Here is a 24,181-nt window from a genome sequence, read left to right as displayed (position 1 = left end):
TACACACATCAGAAAATTCAAAGCCAAGAAGTCTAGGGAAAAAAAAAATAAAAAATTAAAATCAATCATTACATAAAAACAACCATAATTTATAACAGATTTAGATTTTATTTTTTGACAAAAGAAAAATATAAAGACATCAATCCTATCCACGATTGTCAGTTTAACACACACTGAAAAATTTGTACAAATTAAACACCACACAAACTAAAAGGAAGGGAAAGAATTACAAAAAGAAACAGAAAAAAAATCTGTAGAACAGCAAAATATTTTCTTATAAAATATATTCCAAGCCAACAGATCTGTCTACATATTATTATATAGTATAAAACTTTATACAGAAATAATTAGTGTTTTTGTGTTTTGTTTTTCTTTTTACATATACATTTTTATCACTTCAAGGAGAACTAGGAACTGATAATTTTCAGTGATTTCACAGCATTGGTGTGATTATATTTTCACATCCAGTGTTAAAACCCATGAGCAGCTCTGCAGAGCAGGTACAGATTCAACAAATAATTACAAATTTATTATACCCAAACTGCATCTGTGCAATGTGTTCATAAACAAATGCTATACGCAAATATGCAAGTTTGTTTTTATCTACCAAAAAGATCAGTGTTATTGACTCCAGAAAAAAAATTTAAGTGCAAATAACATTGCTATCAAACAAACAAAAAAACAACAACAAGGTAACGTGACATTGCACAGCTGGATTTCTATGATATTTTTACCATGTTCATCAGGCGGATGTAAACTTTCCTTGTTGCTTACCAGTGTCCAATATTACTTTATCATGTTTTAATAAAGTATACATAAATTAAATATTTTAAAGAAAAAAAAAAAAAATCAAAAACATACAGCTATTGCTCCCATTTCGGGGATGATTACTCAACTTAAAAGGATGAAGAAAAAAAAAAAAAACGCTAAATAGAATCTCTAAATTATAAATCATTTCACTTCAAATAAAAACTAATAAATACTATATCAAGTACCGTCAGGAAAAAAAAAACAACAAAAAAATAACTTAGTTTTAGTAGTTTTTTCAGTGCTATTTTCAATCACAGCAAAATAACATCGCTAACCAGTAATAGAACTATTGTACCTTGGTGAAGCCTACCGAACAATGATGTTCACACATAAAAGGTTAAAAAAAAAAAAAAAAAAAAAATTGAATCATACCTTCAATGTGAATGTAACAGCAGTTAGGGAGAAAAGCCACAATGCGAACACAGAACAAGAGTGACACAGTGTTGGCGTATAAATATATTTCCTCACATTACACGGACATTTGGGAATCATAAAAACTCATTAAGGGCATCTGCTTTTATTTCTGTAATAATTAGTATCGTAGGGTTTCATTTATCTTGTAAATGCCAATGGAATCTTAATATAGATTTTTAGCACGAGCCAACAATTGGCACTTAAAAATAAAAACACCTTCTAGACTGGCATATGAAATGGAGCACTTCCCTTGACAGAGGAGATCTTCCTGATTTACGATGCCTCTCCACTTGTGTCGGACCATAATAACTTCATGCTAATGGTACAAACACACGGCAACCCCTAGCAAACAATAAGGTCATTGTTCAGTCTAAACTAAGACTGGCCCAGTTAGCCAAAGCGACTTGAAATTTGGCAACTTTTTGGGCCAATTACAATTGAGGTTTTTGGAGTGGTCTAAACGGTCTGGATTCCCGATTGGTTGCTAGAGTTTACCTCCCATGTAATGTACATCCTTTAAGACTTTGCAAAGAATTCTGGGAGTAAAACAGACACCATGTTGAATACTATAGCTTATCAGTCCGGGGATACTTAAGACGTTTGTCATAACATATCAGTTAAACATTGACCTACAATGTTTCCTGAGTGGATTGCATCAGATAGCCGTCAACATGCCATAAAGTTATGTGCATTGTGACAAGGTCCTTCTGGTCGTCACCCAAATTTTATTTCTAATAACTGTCTTAGATACAAATACTAAACTCTTCATCTGCTTCAGATGAGGGAACACATAGGGACTCATTTATCCAAACGGTCTAATAGAAAAACTGGCCTTGTTGCCCCTATCAACCCCTTCCTATGGATTTTAAGAGCCGTAAGATGAGCACCAAGGCAAGATTTCCTGTAGACAGCTTGGATAAATAAGGCCCACTGTCTTACATTGTGCTTTATGCACTTAATATTAATAAATTTTGCCAAAATGAGAAAATTCATCAGGCTAACAAAATGCACGTCGTCGACCGGGTACAGAAACACTATGATAAATAGAATTTTAATAGTCAATACTTTGAAGCAACCAAACATTTATCAAATGTTCAATACTTTACCTAAACCAAGGAGACTGTACCACGTCCTAAATACTGCTAACTGAAATGCCGATAGAAAACCTTAACTCATGTATAAGACATGCTGTCTGCGATTGGGACACGATTTTACAGATGTAGCAGAGCCGAATAGGTTGTGCATTCTCATAATGCAATACATTGTGCCGGATGACAAACTCACCACTGCTACAGCTGTAACTCAGTATAATGGAGGCATCATATAGGTAGTTCTAGTAAAGAGTGCATATGTTTAGGAATATTTCTGTATCTAACTCTGGTTAGTAAGCCAGATGTAACCAACATGTGCTGAGCAGGGAACTGGGGGTAAATGGTTGATGACCCTTTTCACATTTGTAATAATCTGCCACATTCATATGACCAGCAGAACAAATCATATTAAATATATATTAAATAATTGGGGGGTGAGGGGGGATGCACTTAGTGGGGGTCAGTGTCATAACTGAGATTATTACAGAGCTAAAAATGGATCCAACAATGAAAATTAACCTATTTATTACTACACAACCAACGACTTCACTAGGCCACAGTGAAACTTACGGATGTGTCTGTACAAGTCACCCGACTGGGTGAAACGTCTCTCACACCACTTACACGCATGTGGCTTCTCCCGCGTGTGGACCACTGCGTGACGACTGAGGTTATGGGAATATTGGAAACTTTTCCCACACTGACCACAAGTGTAAGGCTTTTCTCCGGAGTGTGTACGTTCATGTCTCTTTAAGGTATACATACATGAGAAAGTTTTGCCACATATTGTACAAGTGGGCACAGAACCATCCGGGGACATCTTGATCCGAGAACCGTCCCTGTCTCGGAAGTGAGAGCTGAGATGAAGCTGCAGAACATGAGGACTTGGGAAAACTTTACTACACAAAGGACATATGCAAATCTGTCCCGGGGACACAAGGACACCTGATGTGGAAAGATCTGAGGAGTCCATGTCATCTTCACTTTCGTCTCGATCATGATACAAGTCTTCTTCCCTAACGTGAGAATTTCCATTTCCTGTGAACATGTGTCCTAACCCTGTCATTAGGTTTTTGGCCGAATTCCCAACATGTTGACTCTTTGGACTCTTTGCTTCACTGTCCTCCTGTTCTGACAGCAAGCCTTGTTCATCTTTAACAAGTGGCACAGTGCCCTGCTGCTGGCTGTCGGAAGCCAGCTGTCCAAAGACGTAGGAGGGGTGTAAGGAATCTCTCCCAGACATTGGCTTGAAAGACAAATCCAGAGCACAATCCCCATCACTTGGAGGCTGTGTATGGTTAGCAGATCTCTGGGACAAAGGGCATGAAGAACTATTGACATTGGCCTTTGTTTTTCCAGCTGCTGTCTTACATGACACAGCCTCTGTAGAAACTGAATTGACACCTATCAAGTCGGGGGACCAGCCTGGAAGCCCACTGACCTTTTCTTTCCAGGCAGGTTTCTCACAATCAGTGGTAGACATTTTTTCTTTATCCCCTGCATCCAAGATACATCCTTGAGGTCCATCTGTATCAGAGAAGCCATCCTCCTTCTCCAGGTCAGACCCATCATCAGCGGCTTTCTCTCCTGAATTGAGTTCTTTATCTTTAAGCTTGCCCTTGCAGACTTTTACAATGTCATACATGTGCAGATAGCTTGCAGCGGCCAGCACGTCTTCTACTGGGAGGTTGTTGAATTCCAGCTTCCCTTCGTACATGAATTGAAGCAGCAGACTGAATGCTGGGGCTGTGACAATGTCACTGTTCAGATGTACAATGTCCCTTTTGTCTAGCTGGTCCCTGTAGAAAAGATGGAAGTACATGCTGCAAGACGCCAATACAGCTCTGTGAGCTTGGAACTGAGCTTCCCCAACTAAAACAGTACAGTCACACAGGAAACCCTGGTGACGCTGCTGACTCAGACATTGCAGCAACTGGCGGCTATGGTCTGGAAACTCCATTCTTCCTTCATAACCTGTTTAAAAACAGGAAAAACTTGAATGTTACAGTAAACTAAATCCTCTTAGCAGCTGCAATAAAGCGATCTGGCTGTGGTAACACATGGAACAAGCTAAGCACATAACGTCCACTGCTCAATTCTCTATGGCAAGTTACATTTTTAAAGCAAGCCTCTCATCTAACTGCACCTGCCGGGAACAGGAAAAACTTGATTTTAAATAAACAATGGCTTCCAGGAGGCAGTTTTCAAAGCTTTGTCCCCCTCCTGGTCAGTGCAGCGATCAAGTAGTTATGGTTACTGCTGCCTTTTAAACACAAGCCTTGGCAGCTGTCTAAAACTTAATTCAGCTTGTGCGTACTATGTAGACGCTGGGATCACAGATACATATTTACACCATGCAGCACAGCAACAGACATACTCCAAAAAGACACAAACAAACCCCCAACCTGCTATGCCAGTCCTACAGCCTATTCTTTTTTTTTTCGGAAAGTTGCATTAAAATAAAGTATTGCTATAAACTTTTTACCGCACTATGACTTTAAATAAAGTGCCATGTTAGGGTCAGTGCTGTGATACTGGCTTACCTTCCCCCCTCTGCAATAATAGGATGGATCGGCTCATGGGATATGCCCCAGGGAGTTTTAGGGTGATCTAGCTTTCTTCTCTGCCATGGCTTGTGGTATTACAAGGTCTCCAGCAGACAAGCAGTGAGTAGCAGCAGTGTATGTCCCTGTGTCAGTGCGAGAGTGTGAGGGAGGAGGAGGCTGGGAGTGCTCGCTTTGCTAATTACACAGCAAGCTGGAAAGTCAGCTGCTCTGAGTTCACTAGGATAGAAATGCTACCTCCAGCTGTGCTCCTCTTAATGCCATATGTTACAGCAAATCTAACTACCAGCCAACCACGCCGCTTGCTGCCTTTTAAAGTTCCAACTTCCCCATTTATAGCCATCTATTACATGGGTGCAACTGCTGGCCAGATTGGGGAAGGACACAAATGTCTATGGCTACAAGTCTAGCTTTCTTTCAGAGGTACAGGTGCATGTGGCCCAGGACAGCAGTTTAAAGGGGCGCTATGCCTAATGTCTACATGTTCTGGATTTACCAAGCCATCTATTGTTCCCTATAACCCACCATTTCAGACTGGGTAGAGATGGGCTAGACTCATTTTAATGGGATTATTAAAAATTATATTTGGCGTCCTGACCCCTACTTTATATGACATATCTCCACATACATGTGAGCAGATTAAATTCACAGCCCATTATATAAACTACACTTTTAAAAATAACACATTAGGTTTAGCTGTCCTTAAATATGAGATTCTTCTATAGGTCATCCAAGCCCTAAAGATTTCATAGAATGCAACTGTGTGTACTTCAAGTGCAACAAAGGGTTAAAAATAAACTAGTATAATAAAGCTCATAATACAACATAGTAACTAAGACATGAAAAGTAGAGCAGGTCTCCAGACACCCCCCACCAGCTCAGCCCTATAGCATATCCCCCTGATTTGTGTGCCCCATGCTGGGCTATGGGTAAAGCAATGTCTGTGACCTTTGCAGCTAGTCCCAGGCCTGTCGGTTCCAACTGCAGCAGGTTGCACAGAGTTTAAGGAAGTGCAGACAGACCTCATTGTATCCACAAACACCCCCTCCTCTCTCCCCTCCTGCCGGCTGTGCCTTCACCATGTAGCTGCCAATTCAAGCCTGGATCATTGTTTCCCACGGTTGATTCCCCCCATAACAAAGTTGTTATTGTTGATAATCAGAGATGGAAATACATCAGATACATTGTAGCTATAGACTTCTTCTTAGCCATGTTCCTGCTTGTGCTGGTGTCAGATGAACAGGATCAAACTCAATGCAGAGCCCTCTTGTTGTCTGGACAATGTCCCCAGGGGGGGTTAGACCAGCAATAGTCCAGATGGGGACTGCAAACTTGTCTCATCCAGTTTAAAAGACCAGACCCCCCCCTCCCTCCTTCTCTTCCCCGACCTTCCTCCCTGGCATAATGAGCATGCACCCCAGATACTCAGGCTACTTACAGGCTTTGGGGGATCCAGGGGCTGGTGGCTGGTTTAAAGCCCAGAGTTTGTGGGGATCCTGCGGCTTCATGGAGATCCCCAGATGTTGGAGCTGGTGCCACCTCCCTCCTCCCTGTGTGTGGCTGTGTTAGTGGCAGCCTAGCAGCACTGTGTTGTTGGAGCAGGTTGGTAAGAGGACACTCCTCTCTGCACACAATACTCTGTAGCCTCTCCCCCTTGTTGTGTGATTGCTCCTGGGCTCAGGGCTTGGTGCTGCTGGTGTATGGAGCTCTCCTTGGTGGTGCTGGTGGTGGTGTCTCTGCGCAGAGCCTGGCACTGGACACAGTCCCTGCTCCCCCTCCCCTCCCCAGCCAGCAATGGGAAGTGTTACCACCGCTGCTGGGAACCAATGGGGAGAGGCGAGAGCTACAGCTGTGCCCTTCTCAGATAAACAGGCTGCTCCTGTTATAATACACTGCTCAGCTAGCAGGGGCAGCCTGGCAGCTTTTAGGACTAAGAGGAGAAGGGGTGGGGGGGACTGGCCCCTTGTAACACAGAAATATAAAGTGCAAGGACTTAGCTGCTGCAGAACCTCTTGGTAGGAAGAGCTGTCACTTCTAATTGAAAATAAGGTACTAGCACTAACCCCCTGCTTTAATCAAATAGGATTATATTGTAATGAATCTACTAATTCAGATGCTGCAGCACCTCTTCTTAAGTATACCTGTCTCTCTAATTGAAAACTAATGTTAGCACTAACAATCCTGTATGAGTTTAGGACACAGTGTAATGAATCAAGCGGCTGCAGCACCTCTTGCTAAGCAGACCTTTCACCCTGCTTTAATCCAAGACGATTAGAACACAGTGTAATGCAGCTATGAGTCCAGCTGCTGCAGCACCTCATGGTGGCCATGCCTGTCACTTCTAACTGAAAACCACAGCTAGCGGTAATAGCTGCTTTGATCAGATGCATTTGAAACATAGTGTAATGCATTTATGAATTCAGCTGCTGTGGCACCTCTTGGATGAAAACATATCCATATTCTGTATGGTCTGTAGAGATGAGCGAGTAGTGAAATATTCGATATTCGATTCAAGTAGACCCTCAATATTCGACTATTTGGTTGAATATCGAATCCCATTATAGTCTATGGGGGAAAAAATGCTCGTTTCAGAGGAAACCAAAATTCAATTAATTGGAGTCACCAAGTCCACAATGACACCTCAGGAAATGATGCCAACACCTCTGGAATGCAACTGGAACATCAGGGGAAGCATGTCTGGGGACATCTAACACACCCAAGTCCCAGTATTACCCCACTATCACAGCCTATCAACTAGACACTCCAAACTCAATATAACCTCTATGGAAAGTGGAAAAATACTTGGAAACCTTCTTTCCTCTACATTAGTATGGACAGAAAGACAAATTTTAAGCTAAAGAGACATTAGTATACACCCCTTTAAATCACGTTGCCCATGGCAACTGCAGATGGCATAGGCAAGGGGGAAATCAAACAGCACGTACCCTTAACTGTCATTGTGTATGTGTGTGATGTAGTGAGACCTCCAAAAACTTAGCTTCAAACAAGAACTGGAGAAGGTGGAGGTGGGAGGGGAATCAAATTTTTACTGCTTTTACCGCGTGGTATTCGATCGAGTACGAATATTTTGAATACTGTAATATTCTATCCAATACCTACTCGATCGAACAGTATTCGCTCATCTCTAATGGTCAGTGTATTTTACAACTAAACATTTATCTTAAATGTTCTGTATGTGAATTATTTCTTTAAGTCACCTGATTTTACCTTGTTGTCCCATATAAGAGACATAATATACTTATTGAACTTTACCTGATGTCCTATTAAATTAGTGAAAAAAATAAGATTAACAGCTGCTACATCACCTCTTGGCAGACATTCTTGTTAGCTTAATGTAATGCAAAGCACTCAGCACTGACTGATGGCAGAAAGACCTGACAATTCTTTTTGTTTTCCTGTAGGTATAAGACTCAGCTGCTGCAGCATCTCTTGTCAGGCACATCTGTCATTGTCTGATATATACCATTAGATCGGATACTCGTGCAAATAAGCACCTCCACATTGCCCACATATATAACTGCTGTTGGCTGTGGTTTTCCTCAGGCATATGACCCCCTGCCGCTAAGCCACACTGTCCCATATTGGAAAGGCAGACTGCCATTTCCTATGAGGTAATGCAGCCATGACGAATATACTCATATTGTCTCATGAATGACCTGTTTTGACCCATCTGAGCTCTGAAATAATAAGAGATAGGAGAAATATTTTATTTTGTGGAAGCAAATGACCTCTGTTAATGGAGGACCTCAGAGGGAAGGGATTCATCAATCATTAATGTGGAGATAACAAGTGGGGCCTATTGTTGGTTCATATCAATATGTTCAGCTAGTAGTTCATGTAGTCATATAACTATACAGTAGATGGGGTATAGATTTCACAAGCTCCTAGGCCATTGTACCTCAGAAGGTACAAAGATTTTACTAGCAATTCGTGATGTAGCATAATAAATAATACAACACAAGTAGTCCACATATATGATGCGTGTTATGATAGAAAGGGTCTTGGGACACATTTTGCAAAAGCAAAGCCATTGTTTATGGTCATTCTGTGTACCTATAATTATACTATATGATGCCATACACTATAATGCCCAAATGTCATATGTTGACCAAATACTTCTATACTGATGCCTACATGAGAGTGATATAAACTAGAGATGAGCGAACAGCGTTCGATCGAGTACATGTTCGATTGGATATCAGGCTGTTCGAGATGTTCGATTCCAGTCAAACACCAGGTGGCAAACTCACTAAAAATTCAATTCCCCGCCCACCTTCTCTGGGATTTTTTTTTTTTTGCACCAATAACTGCGCAGGGGAGGTGGGACAGGAACTACGACAACGTAGGCATAAAAAAAAATCGGAAAAAGTAATTGGCTGGCTAAATCAGTGACCTCCAATTTATACAAATAGTGGATTTTAATATCCAGTTCTATGAGACTGTGAACTATATGACTGTGAGACAGGGATAGATGTACAGGCAGGGTTAGCTAGGGATTACCTTTATTTAGGTGGGAATGTCACTCACACAGCTCTTTGGGGCTCTATCTGGTCGGGATCCCTGTCAGCTTGCGATATGCGCAAGCTGACTTTTTCCCATAGGAATGCATTGACCAGCGTTGATTGGCCGAATGCGATACAGAGTACAGCATATGACCTCTGCTGCGCGCACACTTAGCTCTGCTACGTCTCTGATTCAGTAGAGCTGAGTGTGTAGCAGGGTTCAGCGCCTCTGATGCAGCAGAGCTGAGTGTGCAGCAGGGTTCAGCTCACACTCAGCTTTGCTAAATCTCTGATGCAGCAGAGCTGAGTGTGCAGCAGGGTTCAGCGCATCTCTGATGCAGCAGAGCTGAGTGTGCAGCAGGGTTCACATCTCCGGTGTAGCAGTGCTGAGCGCACAGCCAGCACTGCTACATCTAGGCATAGGAATGCATTGACCAGCGTTGATTGGCCGAATGCCATACAGAGTACAGCATTCGGCCAATCAACGCTGGTTCTGCCGGAGGAGGTGGAGTCTAAGATCGGTCCACAGCAGTCTCCATTCTGGTCCGATCTTAGACTCTGCCTCCTCACAGACGAGCCTCCGGCAGAACCAGCGGGAAGCTGACAGGAATCCTGACATAATACAGTGGCTTGGGCATGTTAGATGCCCCCAGACATGCTTCTCCTGCTGTCCCAGTTGCATTCCAGGGTGTTGGCATCATTTCCTGGGGTATCATAGTAGAATTGGTGACCCTCCTGAGTTGAATAGTGGGATCCCCTTAACGAGTATTTTTCCCCCATATGCTATAATGGGGTGCGATATTCGATCGAACAGTCGAGTATTAAGCGGCTACTCGAATCGAACTTTGAACATTTCACTGTTCGATCATCTCTAATATATACTATATTCCATCACCATCATGCACTCCTAAACTCCTAAACACGGTTAACACGGCATGTTTTAAGATCCGTATTATAACTGCAACACTCGGACCCTTGTGGGTCTACTAAATTATGCTTAGATTACCATAGGTTGCATTTTATCAGTGGTCATAGAAACCCCTTTTAGGTAAAAAATAAACCTGTAGTGCTCTATGTAACCTCTGGATGGGGGTATGGAGTCCTTTGTTTATAACTTAATAGTCTGCAATGTAGTTTGTAAACTATAGAAAGACAGATGCAGGTTTACTAATTATGTTTTGTGCCACACCTTTAAAGGATTCTACTGTAACCAAAACCACTATAAAATCACATATACCCTACTGTAGGGAAGGTTAGTAACATACCTTTCTTATATCAATGTACAATCTTGCTGCTAAGAAATTCAACTTGTATTCCATATGCAAATGAGCAATTCAGTGCACTCAGGGCGGGGCTGCACCTGCTAGAGCACCATCTTCTTTTCTTTTTTGGGGCATCACTGTGTGGCAACCACAAAGGAAAATGGGTGCTCTGGCAGATGTGGCCCTACCATGAACTATGGTACTTATGTTATAGGTGTTGATGGAGATTCTTTGGACAGCACAAGGAACACCCCTGTGCTTTTCGAGCAAAGGGGAACACCTCCTGTGTTCTCTGAAGATCCATTTGCATACAACAAAAAACCACTGGAACGATGGCACTGATTAGAATAATAAAGGTAAGAGAAGAATCACACTTCTTAAGGCTATTCCAACGTGGGTTTACTTCAAAAAGGGATTCTAATGATAGAATCCCATTAAGAATTTTTTTAGTCATTTATTTTAAAGGGGTTGTCCACGACTGCAGGCATAGGCTAGGCCGACTGCTACTCAGAACCCCACTAATAGCTGATATCTGCACTTTATAAGGAGCTAGAAATAGTTGGCTCTGGACAGCTGTGCAGCTCAGAGTCCATTCTAGTGGAAACAGGCCCGACAAAAGTATGAAGCCATCTGACTCCATACACTGTGCAGATATCTATTTAGTCGAGTTACAGGGTGTCAGACCACCAGCGATCTCATATTGATTCTATTCTAATTTTGAATTACCCTTTGTAAGACTAAGGAAACACATTGGAGAAATGTGGCTAAGACACTTGTATGTGTGTTTTTCATTGTGTTTTGTTTTCCACAACATTTCTGCATTGAAATGACACTTTACCTTTTTTTTTTTTTTTTTTTTTTTTGGGGGGGGGGGGTACACCTGCGCCCGAACTTCGTTTTCAGGTTTCCATCTTCTGCCGACTCATTTTCATAGCAGCCAGAAACGCAACATACACAAAACAGTGTGAATGTGCGACATCCGTCCATTTTTAATGGAAGTCACATGGCCGTATTAATTTCCCTTTCAGAGAATGGGGTTTGTTCATGTCCTATTTTTGGCCATTTTCAAGGATCCGTCCATACACTGAAATGCGTGTTCCTGTGGTGTAAGATCCATATTGCACCTCTTTCATGTGAATCTAGCCTTAGTTTGCATTCTTATTGTTATTTTTATATGGTCTATGTATGATCCATTATTTGGCAAACATGGGATTGGATCCTACATTACAGAAAAGCAGTAATATGTTTCGTTTGGAATCCAGTCATTGACATCCCCAGGGACTGAATTTTAACTTTCTGGATCTTAGAAAGTCATTTGTTTAGGATTCTATTATTTTCGGACTCTTGGTGAAGCCCTTAATAATTTTGGAATCCCCTTTGTACGTGCTGCATTTAACATGAGAGTGAATGCCGCAGTACAGCCTTATCTTCCATGCTTCCATACATTCATTGCTACTGTATATAGACAAACCTTACTGCAGCCATGTACGTTTCAGAAAATTCCCAGATTATCTCTGACTGTAAGAGGACAGCTCCTGAGAATTGTGCTGTAAACCCAGGCCTGGTCTGTTACAGCAGACAGCAAAACTGTGTAATCCCTCACATGTGGCTGGGATTGGATCATGTGGCAGTCATAAAAGAAAGCTAATTTATCAATGGGTTAAAAAAAATGAAATAAGCAGCAGTGAAATCCGGGATAATCTCCCTTTGCATATTTTTACTGAAGCCACCAAAATAAGGTAAATGTCCTGTTTTGATGGATTTTCCATCATTAGTAAGATTCATCTAAATGTATAAACTGGGTAAGAGAGGATAAGCATTGACATGTAATTTATGTTTTGTTCAATTTAATTGTATTAAAATCGTCCATTAATCTTTTTGGATATTACAAGGCTTACAAGTGTAACAGTGACTTTCCAGATTTACAAGAAAATTTCTCAAACTGAAGGGGATTATAAAGGCCTATATATTATAAACCCCCATAAATCACCCCATTTTCAAAACTGCACCCCTCAAATAATTTAAAACAGCATATGGGAAGTTTATTAACCCTTTAAGAATTTCATGGTAATTAAAATAATATGGAGGTGAAATTTAGACTTTTTTTTTCACTAATACATTCATTTAGCCCTAAAATTAGCACATTCACAATGGATTAAAGTAGATAATGCATCTCACAGTTTGTTCTACAATTTCTCCCGAGCACAGAAATACCCCACATGGATATAAACCGATGTGTAAACTGATGTTTGGGCACACAGCAGCACACGGAAGGGAAGGAGCGACACTAGGCGTCTGAAAAGCAGATTTTACTGGAATAGTTTTCAGATGCCGTGTCTCATTTGCAGAGCCCCTAAAGTACCAGCACAATGCAAACTTCTCAAAAGTGACCCAATTTTAGAAATACACTCCTCAAGGAATTTCTTAAGGGGTATTATCATTTTGAGCCTAATAGTGTTTCTCAAAAATTAATGCACAAATTGAAAATTGACTGTTTTAAGAAATATGCTATTTCAGTGCCCAATATGTTGCGCCCACTTTGTGTCATCAGAGACATGCAGTCATACAACTATTAAGTGGGCTATTCCGGGTACAAAAAAGTTATGTATGTGGGTGTAAACTGCTGCTTGGGCACACAAGGGAAGGAACACTGTACTTCTTGCCTTTCTGGATACCATGTTGTGTTTACAGAGCTGGAAGAAGTGACTCTATTTTCTTGGGGCATTTTTAGGATCTCTGCAAATATGACATGGTGTCCAAAAACCAACTAATTTTGCACTTCAAAAGCCACATAGCGCTCCTTCACATCTGCGTCCTGCTATGTGCCCAAATGGTAGTTTATCCCATGTGTGTTTATACCTGGCCGGACACAGAAGAGAAGGAGCGCTATTTTGATTTTTGGAGCACAGTTTGTCTTTTGGACATCATGCTATTTTTACAAAGCCCCTGAATTGCCAGTAAAATGGAATCTGCAGACATGTGACCCCATTTTGGACACTACAATACTGAATGGATTTATCAAGTGGCGTAGCGAGCATTTGTAACCCTTAAGTCTTAATTAATTTAATTTCCAGAAATAAATGTGCAGCTCATAATGAAAAGTGAAAACTGCAATTTTTCCAGAGATATGCTAATTCATTGCCCGATATGTTATGCCCAGCTTATGTCAGCAGGGACACACATACTTCAAAAACTGCTAAGCGGGTATCCTGGGCACAACAGCTTTTGGAGCATTTATCTGTGATAAAAGTCGGGCACAACATATTACACACTGAAATTACATATTCCTGGAAAAGCTGTTTGGCGCAGATTTAGATGTTTGGTATGTGGACACCATGTCATGTTTGCAGAGCCTCTAAGGTACCAGAAAATTGGAATCCCTAGAAAGTGACCCCATTTTGAAAATTGCACCCTTCAAAGAGTTTATTAAGAGCACAGCGAAAAGTAAATACATAAGCTGTGCAGAGTACATTGGGAACACAAAATTCCCTACTATTTCCCCAGTAGCTCCTATGATGGGGGGGGGGGCACTCTGGTTTCTCTTCTCTCATGAGCTCTAAATCTGGTTTGTACCCTGATATGCGCTCGCACAGTTTATACTTCCCTTCCTACCGCAGCCAGTTTTGTCCTAATGATTTGGCAATTTTTGTGTTTTTTTGTCTACATATTGTACAAGCTATTTTTTTTAATTTTTCTGGTAAAGTAGCAATATGAGGGCTTGTTTTTTTGCAGTATGAGATGCATTTCATAATTACACCATTTTTGAGTAACTATTAGAGATGAGCGAGTAGTACTCGATCGAGTAGGTATTCGATCGAATACTACGATATTTGAAATACTCGTACTCGATCGAGTACCACTCGCTGTTGTAATGTAAAAGTTCGATGCAGAACCAGCATTGATTGGCGAATGCTATACAGTTGGCCAATCAATGCTGGTTCAATGTTCCGATGACTCTGCTATAGTCGGCCTTATCACTGATGGCGACGATAGGGAATACAGAGACTTAAATCGGGATTTTGTTGAATGGTTCCAGCAGAACCAGCTCAGGATTAATGCTGGGAAGACCAAGGAGATGGTGGTGGACTTTAGTAAACGGAGAGGTGCTCCGACCCCGGTGGAGATTCAGGGAACATGCATTGAGATAGTCAGGACCTATAAGTATCTGGGTGTGCTCCTCAATAATAAACTAGACTGGGCTGATCACCTGGAGGCGCTGCACAGAAAGGGCCACAGCAGACTATACCTGCTCAGGAGGCTGAGGGCCTTTGGAGTCCAGGGGACACTTCTTAGGGCCTTCTTCAACTCTGTGGTTGCCTCAGCCATCTTTTTCGGTGTAGCCTGCTGGGGGAGCAGTATATCAACCAGGGACAGAAATAGACTTGACAGGCTGATCAGGAGGGCCAGTTCTGTCCTGGGGAGCCCCTTGGACCCAGTACAGGTGGTGGGTGACAGAAGGATACTGTCTGTGGTGACCTCCATCCGGGAGAACAAATCCCACCACATGTATGGGACCCTGATGGGACTTGGCAGCACTGTAAGTGACTGTCTGCTTCACCCCAAGTGTGAGAAGGAGCGCTATCGCGAGTCCTTCCTTCCAACCGCGACCAGGCTTTATAATCTACATCAGACCAAGCGAAGATCACTCCGCACAGAGAACTAATGATTATGAATGTCCTCCTCCTTTCTTCTCTGTTCCTAAGCTGCTATGGACTCCTAGTATATCTTTCTCAGCATATGTGTGTCTACTACTTCTGTAATATTTACTGTGTATTACCATGTATCTGTATTACTATGCAGCTGAAACAATACTGAAATTTCCCCACTGTGGGACTATTAAAGGATTATCTTATCTTATCTTATCTTCTTCTCCTACCTTTAGAAGTCTTCTCCGTGCAGCTTCCCCGCAGCATCTTTCGGTCTTCATTCACTCTGCTAGGCATCGGGCCTGTGCAGAGCCGACTGTGCATGTCCGCTTGTAGTGCGGGCATGCGCAGTCGACTCTGCCCAGGCCCGATGCCTGGCAGAGTGAATGAAGAGCCTTGAAGACACCACGGGGATGCTGCAAGGAGAAGACTTCACGGAGGATCCAGCCCGACCCTTACTTGTGGACTTGGTAGGTATAATTTGATCGAATGTTGCCTACTCGAAATGAATATCGAACCTCGAACATTTTACTGTTCGCTCATCTCTAGTAACTATAGCTTATTACATTTTTGTATAGCTTTTTACCTTTAATTTTTTTTGCAATGCAGGGTACACCATAAGTCACATATCACCTTTATCCTGCGGGTCAGTACGATTACATTGATACCTAATTTGTATTGTATTTTTATGCATTAAATGCCTTTTATACTTTTTATTGGTACTGTTTTTCAGTACATATGACTTTTTGATCACTTTTTATAGCATTTTTTTCCCCACGTTCACAGTGTAAGTTAAATAATGTTTCAGTTTTATTGTACAGATTGTTACAGAAACAGCAATATCAAATATGTATTGTTTTTATTAATCTGTAATGTTTTCTTTTATATTATTCATTTTGTTTAGGAAAGGGGCATTTGGGGCTTTATTCATTTATGAATTTTTTTAATACACTTTATTTTTATTTTTTTCCTTTTTTTTTACCACTTATTTTTACTACATGTCCCACCAGGAGACCTGACTCGTGATGCTCTGATAGCTGGTTCAGTATTATACATTGCAATGCATGTGTATACACATGTGTTGCAGTGTATAGAGGAAGTTAACCTACACAGGTGCATAGGCTGACTTCCTCCCATCTCGGCAGGATCCACCATGTCCAGTACCAGATCCAGGTCTTCAGAAAATAGATATCAGCATTCCCCATTAGGGGAATGGTGCTGATGGGGATCATCTACATGATGGAACCTTTTCGATGCCACAGCCATATTTGACTGCCTCATCCAAGGGGTTAAAACCCTTTATCAGAGCTGACAGTTTGTTACAACTAACACCCAATCCCATCGCCACCCATTATGATAGTGAGAAGCCGGCTGGCTGGTGACATACTATTATGTTAATTTACGCCAAGTATCTGGCATCCAGGACATCATAGTACGTCATGTGTCACTGAGGGATTAAATGGATTATCCCACAAAGCAAAAACAGGAAAACATTTAGCCTGACTGTGGTGTTGGATGGTGCTCCCATTCATTTCAACGGGAATGCCCTACAAAAATGTGTAGGAGTAGCACCTGTCCTTATAAATTCTCTACTGTATTGATCCACACCTGGTTTTGGCTTCAAAACTATATTCAAGAACATGAATGTGTAAACAAGTAAATCATGAAGAAATTGATCAGCTTACAGATTCAGACCCACTGAAATAAAAATGGCAAGTACATTCTAATGCAGGGCCACTTTAACCATAGGGCCAACGGTGCACTTGCACCAGGACCTTGGGACAGCGAGACAGTCCTGCATTTTCCAATGCAACACCAATGAGTTGCAGACAGTAATGAAGTAGGAAAAATTCTACTCCCTGCTTCACCACTCGGCTGCTGTCTTTGCTTCCAGTGTCCTGAGAGCAGGAGGCGTGATGTAATGACGTCACATACATCACTCCTGTTGCTCCTTAAAGACTCCTGGACCAGAAACAAGGGGGAATGGGGAAAGGCGAGTAATAAGGTTTTTGGGTTTTTTCTTTATATACAGTGTGGGACATGAAACTGTCAAAGCAATCTGGAAGGATGGGGGGCAACCTCAAGGGGACATGACACTGTGGGAGACATACTGTGGGGCAACCTGGAGGTTGACATGACAATGTGGGGGCAACCAGGAGGTCATAGGACATGAATCTGTGAGGGGGACATGAAAATGTGGAAGCAACCTGGAAGGGGACATTATGTTGCCATTAGAGAGGCATTAGAGGGGCCTTATACTACGTGGGGGCCACCGAGGGGGCATTAGAATTTATACAAGTCAGGTATTTCTAGGTGGTGGTGATGGGGGCCAATTTATGAATCACTTGCACAGGGTCCTGGTCTAAGGCTAGACTGCACAGAGATATTAGAACACATACAACATGGATGAACAAATTTTACTGTGACCAAAAGGTCACTTCTCACAGGGAAGCCCCAAAATAATGGTGCAAAATAATTTTAACTACCACTCATGGCCAAGATCAGTAGCTATGTAGACCTAGCCTATTGCCCCTGTTGTAGTAACTACACATAAGACTTAAAGCACCAATACAGTACAAAATCAGAACAGACACAGCACCAGACACAACACTACCACAAGGTACAGTACTGTCAAAATAATGAGACAGCTCCTATACATTACCATGTAATTACGGTGTCAAGTTTGGCCACACAAGCTGCAACTTGCATATAGCACAAAGTGCCACAAGTGAAGTAGCCATATGCTTTTATAGAGGCTTCATTGAGTACAAAAATGAATCAAGGGTATCTTCTAGACAAAATAACTGGTTTATAGTAGCTCAGTGTCTTGTCCTGTGACAGCTGTGGGGTTTATTCTCCTGTTAAGATCACTTCACCCTTTTTGATGGAGCCTCATGTCAAACAAAGGCACACTTCAGTGGTGCTAAGCGCTTATATTTAAACATTGCTTAGTCAACATGTGTCCTTCCAGCTGTTGAGGGTAATGGAGACCAGGGGTATAACTAGCAAAGCCTGGACCCATAGCACATTTTTCAATACCTCCCACCTTGAGCAACTCTCTGTGAAAGCTAAGGTGCATTTAGCTGTCAAATTGTATTAGATAAAATTAGAACTAAAGACTGGATTCACACCAATGTTCAAACTCTGTTCGGGGTTTCTGTCCTAGAACTTACTTTAAAATGGTGGGGAGAAAAGTCCTGTAAGCCGGAGTTTTCTCTCCACCTTTTTCAAGTGGAAAAGGGAAGAAACCTGGTGGACCCCATTATACTCTAAGGCAGGGGTGGGCAATTAATTTTCCCATGGGGCCGCATAAGAAATTGAAACTATGCTAGAGGGCCGCGCCACGGCAAATTTAGCTCCACCCACTTCTACGTTGACTCCGCCCATTCCCAATCATCTTTCCAAATTCCCCCACAAAGTATTATCCTCCTATAGTCACCCGTACATTATATGTCCCCACACTATAATGTTCCCTTCCAACTGCCCCACAGTATTAGGTCCCTCTCCTGATGCCCCAGTATAAACTGGTGGAAACTAGAGGGGACACAAAACTGGAGCAGCTGGAGGGGGACATTAAACAGTGGGGGTAGTTTGAGGGGGGCAATAAATTGACAGTTAGAGTGGGACATGAAACTGGGGGCAACTAGAGGGGGACATTAAAATCGGGAAGCTGGAAGCAGACATTAAACCGTAGGGGTATCTGGAGGGTGACATTAAACTGGGGGCAACTAGAGGCAGACAGGTCCCCCTACAGCTTCCTCCACGGTTTAATGTCCCCCCAGTTTAAATGCCCGCTTCATCTACCCCCAGTTTCATGTCCCCCCCTCCATTTCTCCCTCAGTTTCATATCCTCCTTTATTTGCCCCATTTCATGTCCCCCCCTCCATCTGCCATCTCTGCCCTAGTATAACATTCCCCTTCCATCTCTGCCCCTAGGTTACTGAGACACACACAGAGACAGACACATATAGACACACACACATACAGACACACACACACATACAGACACACACATATAGACACACACACATATAGACACACACACATACAGACACACACATATAGACAGACACACATACAGACACACACACATACAGACACACACATATAGACACACACATACAGACACACACATATAGACAGACACATATAGACACACACACACATACAGACACACACATATAGACACACACACACACACATACAGACACACATATAGACAGACACACACACACATACAGACACACACACATATAGATAGACACATATAGACACACACACACATACAGACAGACACATAGACACACATACAGACACACACACATACAGACACACACATACAGACACACACATATAGGCACACACATACAGACAGACACATATAGACACACACACATATAGACACACACATACAGACAGACACATATAGACACACACATACAGACAGACACATATAGACAAACACATATAGACACACAAATACAGACACACACATATAGACACACACATATATACAGACACATATAGACACACACACACACACACTTTCCCCCCTGCATCTCACCTTACATCTCAGTACCTTATGACACACTCCACATGTCTCCATCTTCTGCCGGCAATAAGACACGCCCCTAGACACGCCCCCTAGACACGCCTCCCTAGTCAAGCTGTGCGGGCCGGACTGAATCAGTCAGAGGGCCGGATACGGCCCGGGGGCCAGACTTTGCCCAGGTCTGCTCTAAGGGGTGTGCGGGTTCCCGCGGATAACCACTTTTTAAGTGGGTTAGCTTTCTGTTTTTCGGGTACCCAAGTGAACCTAAAGAATGGAAAGCTGAATGCTAGTGTGAACCTAGAGTAAGCTACCAAATGTTCCCTTACCATTACAGGTTTAGCAATAACACAACACTGTTGGGTATAAAGTAAGAAGCACTGGGACAATGTTACCATAGACCAGACCCCAGATCACTTACCTAAATTCATTCAGACCACACGTTAGACACCTACGTTTTCAGACCCCAAACCAAACCCCTAACTCATCACATATGTGAGAAGACCCTAATACAAGACTAAAATCATTCAGATGACAAACCAGACCCTAATACTAACCAATCTTGGTATTTCTTGGTTTTCTTCCTCTTGACCGCCCATTGTCAGGACATTATATGCATTATATTCTAGGTCCCTTTAGGACTGTAGGCTCCATAGCAGCTGCTATTGTCAGTCCAGAGTACCCCAATCATAGGCCAAGTTCTGTTTTAGTATGTAAAGCTAAGCAGATTTTAAACACTATGGCGCCACTTATCTTTAAAGGAAACAAAAGTATCCTCTAATAAAAAAAACCTAACCCTTCTAGAGCAATGTAGCACCCAAAACCTATAGATTGTTGTCAGTAAAGGGTAAAACTATGTTCTGCTCATGTGAAGCTCACACATGACAAAGATGGATTATTACACTTATCACAATTCTCACTTGTAACGTGCAGCGCACCTCTGGGTGCATCACATGACCTGTACAGATTTTCATCTTCTGAAAGTGAGGCAACAAGCAGTTGGAACTTCTTAAAGGGGTACTCCCACCTTCTCACTGTTAAAGTATGCCATTATTTTATGAATGCTCGGGCTTTGGGTCCGCAAGTGATGCTGAATATGAAGGGGCCACAACAATGGTATAAGTCTAACGTGTCATTGCTTTCCTGTGTACAGCTGATTCCAAGCCATATCCATTCCATAGCAGGACTATGTCTGATACATTCTATTGGACATACTAGTAGATGGTTTGGGGAGAAAAGTTAGCAGAATTGGGAAGTATTCAGTCACACATGCTGACATTTTTTCTGTCTGACATAATGGAAATAGATTAGGCTGTCGTATAGATAATAATTGATAACTTTAACCTTGTTACCAGGGTGAAGCATATTAAAGGGGTTATAAAAAATATGGACTAAATAACTGGATACAAAAATACAAAACAGTTCCTAATTTAAATCATCTTTAAACCTCCATTGCAAAAAAACATAATTTCTTTTGCAGGCTACATATATTTGGCTTCCTGGGAAAAATGGAATGGCGTAAGATCAAAATATATGCCCAAAATTGCACCAAAATTCTGATGCAAAGTAAGCGAATTAATAGGGGGCATAAACTAAGACTAAACAGTATAAAGGTGCACCAAATTTATCGTCCAGCATCAGCCGCTGTGATAAACATGGAATATTTTCTATTAATAATAAATCCATTTTAGAATTAGCAAATCTGCCCCCAATAAATCTAAATCCTTGACTCCGCCTCACTGGCTATTTGTTAAATGGGCTCTCTAGGATTGTAACATTAATGTTTGATCAATGGAGGTCTAAACTCTGATGTTCCAACCAATCCACTATTATCTGAAGTCCCATGGAAGTGAATGACCAGAACCACAGCTGCATGGCGTACTCTCCACTCATTTTAGTTGTAAGATGGGGGTTGGGGACCCCTGCTTTTGAGAGAGTTGCAGGTCTCATAGGTGGGACACACATCTATCTAACAATTATGGTATGTGCCATAAGTGTCCCAGGTGGATACAACCCTTTAAAGTATATGAATCTTATAAGCCAGAGCAGAAGGCAGCTAACAAAGGACCTCTCATGCTCTGGCAGACCCAGTCATCAATGAGAAGAGACCCATACCATAAATCAAAATGTCCTCCCTTTATTATAGTGTCAGGTTTTCACACCCAGAACAGAAGGATCCAATGTTTGCTTTCCCCTCTATGCCCTATCTGTGACTTTGGGCTAGTTAGTTTTTAAAAAGGCTCCCCTAATGGCAAAGTAGAAGAGATACACTATGACCCCTCTCCACACAACAAAAAGGTTCAACATCAGGCCGAAGGGCAGCTTGAAAAGTGAAAAGCAGAAATCTAATGGGCTACTATGGACTTGTCCTTCAGTTTTCTCTCTTTATTAGTATTTGTGATGAGCACATCTGTAGGTGCCTTATGTTTCACCCTCATGATGGCTCGTGTAGTATTCTCCAATATGATAGTTTCTATATTCGGTATTAGCTCTAAATTACATATTAATTGAGTCCTGGGAAATAAAGGACAGCCCTAAACTTAGGGGAGTACCTATAAATACCTCCCATTAAAGCATTACTTACAGGTCACTCACTGCCGGTTGCACTAACCTCCATCGCTGCCACCGGTTGCTTTGTCTTTAGGCCCTACTAAGTACAGGCAAGTTTTACAAGAGCGAAGAAGGAAAGGAGGTTCATGGGAGAAGAAAGGACAAAGCTGGCAAATACCTACCTTCTAGTGATGGAAGAGAGGAATGGTGAACAGGGTCTATTACTTTCCTCCATTTTTGTTTCCTAATTCTTGGGCTACTGTTTCTTGTCACAGTATATTGGTTATTCTAGTTAGAATGGTTTTGTGTTGTCCATCTGGGTACGTGCTAACCAGATGTGATTCGTGGATTTGACTTTTCTAAAACTATTTTACAGCTTCTCCACTTGAGGGTGCACAATTTTACCACAATTTTACTTCTACGGTATGTACAATGGATATACATTTAAAAAAAAAAATTGCCTATTTTATATACATTATGTTCTGGTAAATTCCAAATCCCTGTTGTTCTAGGATAGTAAAAGCCTTATTGAAAAATTCTGTAGTGACGTAGGTGGTTACGTTTCCTGTGGTCCGGAGTAGCGAATACCTAAACAGTAAATTTAGATGGCTCCTTGGGGGTCTCTTATAATGTTAGTATCACCTTATATAGCAGAAAGGATTCTGGGCCTCTGTGACTGCTACCTTAGGACCCCCTACAGCTGCATCCACTGGATGTTTGCCCTTCTAAAGTAATAATGCCGAGTAAAGTTTAGCTATCCAAAAAATGCAAGCAAGTTTAAGAATCCATTATTTCCATTACATTGTTTCAGGGTTACAAAAAGGACTTTGCCCTATAACACCGAAAGAATTATAGATGACTTCCACAAGTGTAGTGCTGTCTGAAATAATGGTGTCTTTGATGACTCGTGTTCTATGTTAGTTACTTGATATTCTTTAACTAACTTCAGGAGCCATTGAACTGTGCCCTACAGGTATTTACCGTGCCTGCTGGTGTTCAGCACTGTGGGAATGGGTTAGCTCCACCCTTGTACCTTGTACATATGTTGGATTGCTCAGTTTGTTGACATAGTCTTTGCCAGGCAGTTCATTAACATCTGTCACACCTGTAATTTCACTTTACTTCTTTCAAAAAGTTTAAAGGTGCCCATACACTCCAGATAAATGGCCGATTTTGACCATTTTAGTCAACAACAAATGGTCATAAGGATGACTATTCACGATGGCAGTAAAACTTATCTATATGGACAGCTTAAACGATACTTTGGTAATTGTCTTCCCCAGTATAAATAATTCAGGTTGTAGAAATAAATGGAATGAGTAGGCACATATAAAATTGGTGCCAAATTTCTGTAAAGTTTTAGATTCCAGCAAATCCGAAATTTTTGAGATTTGTTTCTGACGGAGCATTAAAAATGATGGACAGCTATTTAACTAGTAAGCTGGTAACATTTTCACTGACCTAAGGATGTAGCGGTTATCAGTATGACTACAGCCACATCACCAGTAAGGTATTTCATATCTGCACCAGATGCAGGCGCAATATGCCAGTTCAATGGAATTACTAGGTATGGCAAGTTGTGAATGAAGGTGTTGCCCAACAATTCTTCTGTATTGCCACAACTTGTGATCCCCTTCTTCTAGCAGTGAGAGAGATGGATGTTTATAGGGTGGGGACTTCTTTGTAGCTGAAGGAGTCCCTACACTAGCTGTCACTGTGCACCAAATCTCTATTGTCTGGTACATGGAAACGTGAGATGTGCTACAATTATT

The 24,181-nt window shown here is 41.7% G+C and overlaps 1 protein-coding gene across 2 annotated transcripts; it reads right to left on the bottom strand.

Moving 5' to 3' along the window:
* Positions 1–202: 202 nt before the first annotated feature.
* ZBTB42 (zinc finger and BTB domain containing 42) lies at positions 203–6,639 on the bottom strand. 2 transcript variants are annotated; one of them, XM_075282617.1, is made up of 2 exons: positions 6,318–6,639; positions 203–4,289 (listed from the first exon to the last, which is right to left on the bottom strand). In XM_075282617.1, the coding sequence occupies exons 1-2, from the start codon at positions 6,385–6,387 to the stop codon at positions 2,845–2,847; spliced, it is 1,515 nt and encodes a 504-aa protein (XP_075138718.1). In that variant the 5' UTR covers positions 6,388–6,639; the 3' UTR covers positions 203–2,844. The 2 variants fall into 2 exon arrangements, with proteins under 2 accessions (XP_075138718.1, XP_075138719.1); XM_075282618.1 differs by lacking the exon at positions 6,318–6,639 and adding an exon at positions 4,859–5,039.
* Between the last annotated feature and the right edge of the window lie 17,542 nt (positions 6,640–24,181).

The sequence above is a fragment of the Leptodactylus fuscus genome, chromosome 7 (genome assembly GCF_031893055.1).
Source record: "Leptodactylus fuscus isolate aLepFus1 chromosome 7, aLepFus1.hap2, whole genome shotgun sequence".
Taxonomy (NCBI): domain Eukaryota; kingdom Metazoa; phylum Chordata; class Amphibia; order Anura; family Leptodactylidae; genus Leptodactylus; species Leptodactylus fuscus.
The sequence above is the reverse complement of the archived record's forward strand: the minus strand, read 5'-3'. Positions and strand labels throughout refer to the sequence as shown.